Source organism: Spodoptera frugiperda, chromosome 21 (genome assembly GCF_023101765.2).
Source record: "Spodoptera frugiperda isolate SF20-4 chromosome 21, AGI-APGP_CSIRO_Sfru_2.0, whole genome shotgun sequence".
NCBI lineage: Eukaryota > Metazoa > Arthropoda > Insecta > Lepidoptera > Noctuidae > Spodoptera > Spodoptera frugiperda.
The window spans coordinates 4,329,846-4,341,396 of record NC_064232.1 but is presented as its reverse complement, the minus strand read 5'-3'; the positions used below and the strand labels follow the sequence as shown (position 1 = coordinate 4,341,396).

General features: G+C 40.8%; 1 protein-coding gene across 1 annotated transcript; it reads left to right on the top strand.

The window, feature by feature from the left end:
* The first annotated feature begins 839 nt into the window (after positions 1–839).
* On the top strand, positions 840–11,317 carry LOC118280510 (leucine-rich repeat transmembrane protein FLRT3-like). The gene is made up of 9 exons (XM_035600589.2): positions 840–1,028; positions 2,317–2,442; positions 3,179–3,396; positions 4,144–4,341; positions 5,975–6,162; positions 6,987–7,191; positions 8,035–8,219; positions 9,582–9,721; positions 10,557–11,317. The coding sequence occupies exons 1-9, from the start codon at positions 944–946 to the stop codon at positions 10,670–10,672; spliced, it is 1,461 nt and encodes a 486-aa protein (XP_035456482.2). The 5' UTR covers positions 840–943; the 3' UTR covers positions 10,673–11,317.
* The last annotated feature ends 234 nt before the right edge of the window (positions 11,318–11,551 follow it).

The window sequence follows — 11,551 nt, the reverse complement described above, 5'->3', positions numbered from 1 at the left end:
TGCTTGTTTACCACAGAAAATTAAATCATGCAGTTTCTGAGTAAGAGTACCAAACATTAGCTTTAATATATTTAATTATTATTAAATAAATGTGACCGTCAGTCTGTCTGTCCAAATAATACCTAGTATATCCGTGAATGCGTAACCCCAATCGTATATATATATCTAAGATATAAATACACAGAACTTTATCAAAACTTAGTGATTTTCATACATACGTCGATGGGTTATCTAGAGATAAGGTATCGACTGGGCAAAGAGTAAGTAATATTGTAGAGTGGTTTCAATTAATGTGACGGTTTTGTACCTACAGATAGTAAATATAAAAATAGAGGGGATTTTTTTTCTGTCCTACCGCTCTGGATCAAGTCAAAGTCTATTCTAAGTTTATTCCAATTAAACCATAAATACTTGGATATTTTTAAAACGTCAATAAATAAAAATAATAGTCTGTCAGTCTGTCCATCATTGAAGCTAGGTGCTCGTACGAGCTCAAGCGAGAGGGAGTATTAGTCTCTTACTGGCATTTAGTCTTGAACAAGAGTCGTGATTAATGCTCAAATCTTCTCCGCATGATCATAGGCCGTTGCTCAACAGCAGCCACTTATAAGGTCCTTCAAAAAAAACTCTTATAGGCTATTTAATTGATGTGTGATGTGGTTAATTTTCGTCCATTGATAAATAAATGCTTTTTCAACGGTGCGTAACAGTCTGACAATAAAAAAAAGCCTCAGTGAGTAAATAGGCACGAAAGCACGCGGATTTTAACGCCTATCTGTCCTTCTAACAATTACATAGTCTTTGGCGACCAATATCTTAGATATTTCGTAGACGTAAGCCCAAACGAGTCGTTTTACACAATCTCATCAGTATTTTTATCGAGTCAACAAATTTTTTAGTTCTCTATTTTTTTAATGGTAGTGTGGACGTGCTTTTGAACAAAATGGAGTCTTGTAAATTATTAAGTTTTAGTGCCTTTTTTGTTCTCATATTTGGTGTTAAATTAAGTATGACACAGGTTGATGTTGGTAAGTACATTTCTTGTTTTATTCTAAGTTTAGTAAAGGAGAGGAGGAAAGGAGACTGTTTTGTTGGTAGATTCGTCGTAAGTGCGACTGTAATTAAAGGGTTCGATTCCCGGGTGGGGCTAAGAATAGCTAGGCTTTTTTCGGTTTTCGAAAATTTCTCAGTAGTAGCACGGAGTCTGGAATTGTGCCCAGTATATGGCAATAGGCTCACCCTGTATTACATGGGACTTAAAGCACAAATGGTGGAAAGTGGGTGTACATTGTATAGCAGCATTACGTGCCGTAATGTGCACCTCTGCCTACCCTTTCGGGGATAAAAATGGCGTGACGTTGCGTGAGTAAAATTCGTGGAATGTCTTCGGTGATCGTGTTGATGCCAATCCGATTGCCGCACGTGAGATATGAAGTTCATTAACCGAATGTAATTTTGAAATACATAGTAGGCATTAAAGAAGAAGGTAGCTTGTATTAAAGAAGGGCCAAATTAATAGTACCAAACATGCATGAAAAGACTGATGACTGTTGATGAAGCGAAAGAGGTATGTAAGAACCGTGGCAATTGGCGTTCCATTGTCTCTGCCTACCCCTATGAGAGACGATCCGGAGTTGCGGACTTCTTAGCGTGTTTACCGGGGTCCGGCTCGAAAAGTAGTAGGAACGGGGTGGTTTTTGGTGAGTAAGAGTCTGACACTCCCTTGCTCAAGGCAGGAGAAGTCATTGGATGATTTCCCCCCCTTAAAAAACCCTATGAGAGACAAGCGTGAGGTTATGCATGAAATTATATAGTGTTTTAAAATTGTTATATTGTTACTTTTGTGAGAAATACCTAAATTAATTATTAAATATGTTTACTGGCTTACGCATTTTAATTTTTGCCGAGAAACTCGTCTAGTGTAAGGCCAAGTTAGGGACTACTAGCCACTTGGCCGTCTCACTTACATCTGACTTAAAAATACTATAAATGCGAGTCTGTGAGGTTCTGTGTATGTTTGTTACTGAATCCCGTCAAAACGGTTGAAGGGATTTGGAACAGAGGTAGAGTATGGTCTGAAATAACACGTAGGCTACTTTGTATCCCATGGCAATGCGGACGAAAGCCCTGGCAGAAGCTCAATTCAATTTTCAATTTCAGCCATAATCGTCTTACTGCAGGGCAAAGTCCTCCCTACCGTTTCCAGTCTTCTCTGTTTAAAACTTTTTTTGGCAGAAGCTAGTTTCCAATAAAAGCAATATCATTCAAAGTCAAAGTCAAAGTCAAAGTCAAGTTATATATTTTATTATGTTTCAGGCATAGACACCACAAGTCCGGACCCGCTATCAACAACAATTTGCACGACTTGCGCCTGTGCAGACGGTGCGGTCAACTGTGTCAATCTAAACCTCACTACGTTTTTTGAAATACCTGATTGGGATGGTAAGCATTACATTTATTTAATAAGTGTGGGAGAGCCATGCTTCGGCACGAATGGGCCGACCGGAGTGATACCACGGTCTCACAGAAAACCGACGTGAAACAACGCTTGCGTTGTGTTTCGTTTTGCGAGTGAGGTTACCTGAGACCCAGTCACCCCCTTCCCAATCTTCTTCTGATCTCCGATTCTGCAACAACCTTTAAATTCCTAACCCCCAAAAAGCCGGCAACGCACTTGTAATGCCTCTGGTATTTCGGGTGTCCATGGGCGGCGGCGATTGTTTACCATCAGGTGATACGTCTGCTCGTTTGCCGGCGGCGGCGGCGTGTTTCGTAAAAAAAACCCAGTGTGAATAGTGACGGATTAAACCTAGAGAGTGCCCTAGGCATGCATCTCATAGGCCCGTATTTGTTTAGCGCCGCTGTCACTATATGGGGCAGTTAGGTACGCGCGTCTCGCAGCGCGAGCTCTGTAACCTGGCGCATTTTGTTTTTTTTCAAGCGTCTTCTCCCGCCTTGGGCGAGGCGAGGGGGAGTGTCAGACTCTTACTGACTAAAAACCACCCCGTTCCTACTCCTGCTTTTCGAGCCGGAGCCTCGGTAAACCCGCTAGGTAGTTCGCAGCTCCGAAGCAATTGCCTAGTTTGACTTAGGGATAATATGGACTTAGGGATATACTCTCTCTATTACTTTTCATCGAAATCATATTTTTCAATTAAAACTTAATTATCTTTTTCAGGACTCAAGGACTTCAAGCCTCTGTCAGTGAATCTAAGCCACAATGCCATCACACATATATCGAGGATATCAAAGTTACCTATACGGGAATTGAACCTGTCCAGTTGCGAGATTCAGACGATAGAAGATGGAAGTTTCATATATTTAGAAGATTTGAGAGTTTTGGATTTGTCAAATAATAAAATATCCACTTCAGCAATTAATAAGAAGGTTTTTGCTGTGAGTATTTTATTTAATTATATTTTTTATGGAGTAGGGGTAAAACGAGCAGACGTTATACCTGATGGTAAGCGAACAGCGCCGCCCATGGACACCCGCAACATTAGAAGTGTCACAAGTATGCTGGCCTTTTAAAAAGAGTACGCTTTTTCTTAAAGGTCGTATTATCAGTTCGGAAATACCACCGACGACAACTCATTCCACAGTTTTGCTGTGCGATGTAGAAAATTTCGTGAGAAGCGCACTACCGATAAAACTACCATGTTTAATAAAGAATAACTCTGAACGGACTAAGTTTTGGAACTTGGCGCCATAGTAACTTTTATTCAGCTTAAAATTACCAATGATGTAACACACATAGCTATTGGAAGGTGGGACCAGCATTTGCATCCTCCTTTTTGAGTAAAATAACCATTATTAGCCTGGAGTCAGGAAGTTCAGCATTTAATCCCGTGCCTTGGTGAGCACTGTGCACGAGTTGCCGTTGGTCCTGCGCCTAACCTCCTGTTTTTCCTGATGGGTATAGCTTGGGTTTCTTCAAAGCCCGAGTAAATAGGTTGCTTATGGGCAGACGTGCTCCATCGTAGGCCGCATCATCACTTACCATCAGGCGAGATAGCGGCCAAACATCGACCCATCAAATGTCAAAAAAACCTCTTTCCAGTCGTGTCGGTTTACCGTCCCATTGGGCTTAGAGAGTATATAACTTTAAGTAACTATAACTAAGTATAACTTTCTTTTTTCCAGGGTCCTCTAGGCATACTCGGTCCAATGAACTTCAAAACCATGCAGTATCTAAGTTTAGCGAATAACGACCTACACTCGTTAGCACAAGACCTATTTTTGTTTATGCCTGACTTGCTGTATTTGGATCTGAGCGATAATCCATTGGCTTTCATAGACCAGGTCACTATGGGTGCCATTTCTGATTTGAAGTATTTAAGGGTAAGTAAACCTTACATTACATGACATAAAGTCTTTTATTCTTTGTAAGGACCAGGATACTTTAACATGTTCTCGCCATACTTTAACGTAACTCTCGCTTCACTCGAGGCGGGAGAAGTCATTGTATGATATTCCTCCAAAATAAATTATGGGTATAATCAGATGTCATTCAAAAGAGTTGAAATTCCAAACTAAGATTTTATATATTGTGTTATTGGTACCCTACGTTTCGATTTCGTTTCGTCTTCAGCCATGATCGTCTCACTGCAGGGCGGGTGCTACGTCCGAATGGCCCAAATCGAATGGCCCATGGGCCATTCGGACGTAAACAGAAATCAGCTACGTCCGAATGGCCCACTAAAGGAAAAACAAAAGAAAAACAAATGAGGAACTACATAATGTACATTCGGGTGCAATGTATATTTGGGTACGGTCGGTGTATTTTGGTAGTAATAATCAGTCTTATTTTAAAGAGTAAAACAACAAAATATTAAAATAACTATATAATATAATAACAATTATAACTATACAATTATAATAGACAATAATCAAGAATAATCAAGACAAGAATCATCAATAGATACTACAATACTACAAAAACAAGCCGCCATTCACACAACAATCATTCTTAGCAAAGTACTAGGAGACACAGTCTTCGTCACAAACATTCCAGAATCCGATCAGACATCCCAAACACAGACACCACACACCACTCAATCAACCATCACACAAAACTCACATTCCACAACTGGCATTCAATCTACATCCACACAAAATTCAGAACAACACACAAACAGTATTTATATTCAAGAAGTCAGCAGAAGAGGAAGGAGGAGAGCTATAAATTAATAATTAGTAGGGGGCAATGAGCACCGTTTTTCCTGCGGGTCGCGGGACGCGATGCTCATTTTCACCGGGTCAAACCCGAGAAGGAGAGACCTCCCCAAGAAAAAACTATACAATTAACTTAAATTAAATTATAACTAAAAGTTTGAAAATGCCTTCTACATCACAAAAAAAAAAATTGGCGACAAAAAAAAAAAGTTTAGTTCAACATCGACAGGCACTAAATTAAGTATATAGTAATTATATATTTTATGTCGTAAATATTAATAATATAATTAAAAAAAATATATACATAAATATATATCAATATATTAAAAATATTAATAATATTTTTTTTATGTTAATATAATGTTTGCGAATGTACTTTCTAATAATTTTTCATTTATTTTAACTACTCCTTTGTTTTCCTTTTTTTTTCCTTTAGTGGGCCATTCGGACGTAGCTGATTTCTGTTTACGTCCGAATGGCCCATGGGCCATTCGATTTGGGCCATTCGGACGTAGTACCCTGCAGGGCAAAGCTGCACAGAAGTAGAAGGGTAGAGAGGCCTTTGCCCTGCAGTGGGACCTACGTTTACAACCACAAAAACTAAAACGTTTTCAATTTCTCTAAACGTTTTTAAAAACAGTTTCTAATCAATCTAGATATATGCGATAAGTAAGACGGCCATACATGGACTGCTCCAGGCACTTATCAAGCTGTTGGTTGTATATGGAGGCTCTACCTAAATGATTTTCTACACTTTTAGTTAAAAATATCTTATTCTATTCATCATTTCCTATTCCAGGAGCTAAGACTAAGCAATTGTGAACTGGAGACGTTGCCTGACGGTCTACTGAGAAGACAGAGGAAGCTGCGACGACTGGATATCAGCAACAATAGGTTCACCACCATCCCAGCAGTTCTGAAGGAAGCCCCCAGTCTGGTCTATTTGAATCTGGACAGGACGCCTATACAGACGTTGGATTCTAACACGTAAGTCTTTTGTGGTCTTTCTAAGAGTGATGTTGGATGAGCATGAAAATACTGATGATTGTTGATGAAGCGAAAGAGGTGTGTAAGATTCGTAGCATTTGGCGTTCCATTGTCTCTGCCTACCCCCATGGGAGACAGGCATGAGGTTATAGGTGTATGTAAGTTGGATGTTTAAAAATAATTTGAAAACTAGCTTCTAGCAGCGACTTTGCCCTCATTTTTGTGGGATAAAAAGTAGCCTATGTATAATTTCAGACCATAATATACCCCTGTTCTAAATTTTAATTCAATCAGTTTAACCGTTTTGACGTGATTGAATAACAAGCATACACATAACGTCACAAACTTTCATCATCATAATATATGAGCCATAAGACGTCCACTGCTGAACATAGACATCAACATCAACATCCCCCAATGACATCCTGGGCTGGTTGGAAACGATCTGCATCCAGCAGCTCCGTCTGCGGACGGCGAGCAAGGGTAGCTCGCCGCCCGACCAGAACCAGACCCAGACCAGTGTATGCGACGCGTCGCGTTCTGCACGCGCCTCAAAGAGCCATCAGACCACCACATATGGGGCCCAGTAGAGCTGATGCCTGATCCAGAGCTGCGGACTACCTAGCGGGTTTAATGGGGCTCTGGCTCGAAAAGCAGGAGTAGGAACGGGGTGGTTTTTAGTCAGTAAGAGTCTGACACTCCCTCTCGCCTTGCCCAGCGCAGAAAAGTCAAGATTTTTCCCCCTTAAAAAAGACACAAACTCACAATCTTTTGCATTTATGATATGTATGTATTATATTAAAATTAATTCTTCATTCTTCCAGGGCTTTGGGCAACCTGACGAAGTTACAAGAACTTAGTTTAAGTAGACTAAGTAGACTTCAGAACGTGTCTGCTGGGGCCTTAGCTGGACTAGGTGACCTAGTCATCCTGAGGATGAACTACAACCCTAGGCTGACTAATCTAGACCCAGATTTTCTGGTGTGGAAGAACGAAGATGATGAGGAGCTGTGGCCTAATCTTAGAGAGGTGAGTCGATCAAAAATTAAAAGTCTAACATATATATGTATTGTTGAGTGAATGAGACTGATGTAGTTATCAAGGAAGTGAGATTTTACGATTGCCTAAAGAATTGTTATGGTTTTAATAGCTTTGAAATTTTCATTCATCCACAAACTTTGCAATATAACGAACGGGCCGGCTCGACCGGAGTGATACCACGTGAAACAACGCTTACTTTGTGTGAGTGAGGTTACCGGATGCCCAATTCCCCCCTTCCCAATCCCCGATTCCCCAACAACCCTTAAATTCTTAACCCCCTCTTGGGGGGCCGGCAACGCGCTTGTAACGCCTCTGGTCCGCCTCCATCGGCAGTGGCAATTGTTTACCATCAGGTGATTCGTCAGCTCGTTTACCGGCTTATACAAAAACAAAAACTCGACTAATATCAAACTAAGCTAGGGGCTCTTAGTCCGGAGCTGTGGACTACCTAGTGGGTTTACCGGGGCACCGGCTTGAAAAGCAGGAGTAGGGTAGGAACGTCCGGAGCTGCGGACTACCTAGCGGGTTTACCGGGGCTCCGGCTCGAAAAGCTGGAGAAGGAACGGGGTGGTTTTTAGTCAGTAAGAGTCTGACACTCCCTCTCGCCTCGCCCAAGGCGAGAAAAGTCATTGGATGATTTTCCCCCTCAAAAAAAAAAAAGGGTAGGAACGTAGTGGTTTTCAGTCAGCAATAGTCTGACACTCCCTCTTGCTTCACTTAAGGCAAGAGAAATCATTGGATGATTTTCCCCCTTAAAAAAAGGGGTTCTTAGTCATGGCAGGAGCAACATTATCGGATAAAATTAACATATTTTTGTACTTGTATTTCCAGCTCTACCTAAACAACAACAACCTATCCAGCATAGACTCTGGAATCCTGGACAACTGGAAGGAGCTGATGGCTGCGGACTTCTCCATCAATCCGTTTATATGTGACTGTAAGAACCAGTGGGTGGTCGATGTACTGGTACCCCTGCTTGTTGCTATGTCTGCTAATACCACTATCAATAATATGGTGTAAGTATATCTATTATATTTATAACGGGTGATTTTATACGTGGTATTTTTTTTGATTTTCAAAAAAAAAACACAAAAATAATGAAAAACTTGCTGAAATCTTTATTGGAATCGATAGAACGATCAATATAATTCAATGTTTAATGATGATTTCATCTAGAAGCTGGCTACGGTTCCGGTTTAGATGGCCTAATCGCACGACACACTCTCTCCAACATACCAGCCGGTATATCACGAATAAATGCTTCAATATTGGCTCCCAGTGCGTCAATCGTTGCTGGTTTATCCCTGTAGACATGAGTGTTAACATGGCCCCACAAAAAATAGTCCAAAGGCGTTAGATCACACGATCTAGGCGGCCAATTGACGGGCCCAAACTGTTTACCGAAGGCGGCTCTCATTGTTTCGCGTGTCGTGTGGCATGTGGCACCGTCTTGTTGAAACCACATGTCAGGCATGTCCAATTCTTGCATTTTGGCCAAAAAAAAAATCGCCAATCATTACACGGTATTCACAGTAACGTTTCGGCCATTGTCGTTAGGCCTTGCGAATTGGCCATCTAAACCAAAGCCGCGGCCAGCATTTGGATGAAATCATCATTAAATATTAAATTATATTGATCGTTCTATCGATTCTGATAAAGACTTCATCAAATTTTTCATTATTTTTTGAAAATAAAAAAATACCACTTAAAAAATCACCCGTTATAATAAGTAGGTACATATTTAAGTTAGTAAAGATTGGATATGTGTCCTAGTGCCGAGCCACCACGGTAGGATTACTAGGCTTTTTATGCCTGAATGCGGGTGCGAAACTTACCGACGCATTGAGTAAGCGTGGTGATTAATACTAATTTAAATCACAGAAGGATTCGAACGTTCGTTACTGTTTGAGTGGTCAAAAGTCCACTGTCAAAGACCTAAAAGGTTTCAGAGGTCTTAGGGTTAAGCAGTGGTAGAAACGGGATGATATTTAGTCAGTTTAACACTCTTTCGTCTCACCAGGGAAAACTCGTTGGAAGATTTTCCCTCGCAAAAAAAGGATATTTAATTAAAAAAAAAAAAACGTTGCCCCACATTAGGATTTTCTCCTGTGTCGTGGGTGCGTTTACAAACATACAATTTCACATGCACATGACACCCAGACCCGAAACAACAATCTTTGGATCACACAAAGAGTTGTTCCGTGCGGGAATCGAACCCGCGACACGTTGCACGGCAGCCAGTTGCCCAGCCACCGTGCCAACCGTGCAGTCAATATGACTAATTAATTGTTAGAGATTAACTCATAACATACCTGACTAGTTGACCTCTTGGGAGGATTAACGTCATACAAGCTAAAAATTGTTTTTCAAATTTCCAGCTGCAAAAAGCCAGCTGAATTGAAAGGCTTGACGTTTGCTCAACTGAACGAGGGTTCAAAAACCTTGGTCTGCATGGAGGCTGAAAGTATCGCAGAGGCGCAGGTATCCAACATGGCAATTATTCTAGGAATTATGATTGGTAAGTACTCATACTCGTATAATTAATATTTTTAATAACTGTTCTCGATTATTTTCGAGCATTATTCGAAAACAATCGACCATTTCTCGAAATTAATCTAGCGTTACTCGAAAACAGTCGAGGATTTCTCGAAATTAAACGAGCGTCCTCGATTACTTTCGGGAATTAATTGAAAACACACAAGACAATCGAGCGTTACTCCAAAATGATTGAGCTTCCCCGAAAACAATCGAGCGTGCTCGATTACTTTCCAGCTCTAATCGAAAACGAGAAGTGCGTTCGGCGCTGTAATTGATTAGTTCATTCGAGCTGGCCAATCACAGCGCCGAACACGCTCTCGTTTTGTTTTCGTTAAACGTATAGCAAACTCATACTAAGGGTAGCGTTCCGTAGTTCCAGCGTGATTGACGGACAAACATCCAAACACGCAAACTTGTCTGATAGTGTGATTAAAACGATATTTGGTAATTATTATGTTATCGGCTTACTCACGTAACTGTTTGACGAAGAACTCGACTAGTTTCAAGCCATGCTAGAGGCTCATATTCATGAGCAGCATTCCACGACACACGATGCGGCGATTGTCGCGCTGCTACTCTGTCTACTTTTTTTTACATTTGATGGGTAGATGTTTGGCCGCTATCTCACCTGACGGTAAGTGATCATGCGGCCTACGATGGAGCACGTCTGCCCATTAGCAACCTATTCACTCGGGCTTTGAAGACATCCAGGTTATACCCATCAGGAAACACAAACTCCGGCAAGGAGTTCCACTCCCTAGCAGTTCGCACAAGGAAGAGAGTAGTTATAATAAAACGATATTTGTTTTTTCCAGGTATAGTAGTCACCTTCCCAATGGTACTGGTCTTAGTTCTCCTGTGGAGACGAGGATTCTTCTCCAAGTTGAGAGGAGGCAAGCCTGATTATGATGAAGAAGCTGAAGATCTGTAGATAGTTCTAGAAGATTAGACTTAATGGACTCGGGTATGTCCTAAAACTGCGACCAGCCACCGAGAGAAGAAAACTGAAAGCCCCAACTAAAGAGGGATGCCAGAGTTTCTATGAAATCTGGTCCCACCTTCCAATAGCTATGTGCGTTTCATCATTGGATAGGTAATTTTGAGCTGAATAAAAGTTGCTATAGCGTCAAGTTCCAAATCTTAGTCCGTTCAGAGTTATTCTTTATTAAACATGGTAGTTTTATCGGTAGCTAAGCTAGCTATTGGAAGGTGGGACCAAAATGTGCATCCTCCTTTCTTCGCTTGGGGATTATAAATAATTAGTCTTGAGTAAGGACTTTGTTGGGGAAAATAGTGCTGAAGATTGAAGACTGAAGAAGAACGAACACTAATTTTTCATCAGTTATGTTGTGAGTCGTATGTAATGCCATTTTGCGGGGAATTTCAAGAATTGATAACCCAATAGTTAGTTTACCGAACCAACATTTGAATTCGGTATGTCCACGGGTACCTATGTGAAATAGAGATGAATGCATGGGTTTTTAATAAAGTACCTATGTAATGTATGTATGTATGTAACAAAGCAACCCTTTTTGTAAATAGTTTCGGAAAATATATTTGTTAATGAGATTATGAAGATTTTTTGTTTTATTTGCTAAACAATTGGCGATGTAGGACTTATATGGACGCCCTCTGCCCCAAGTAGAAATAAGGACATAGAACATTAACACCAGTATTCATAAACGTTACTATGCGGTCTCATAATGCACGCGAGCGTACAGGCGCACGCGCACGCAGTCAAGTAAGCCAGTCACCAATTAGGTATGTACGCGCATTACTCTTGAACGACTGCATCAAATTGATTAAACCT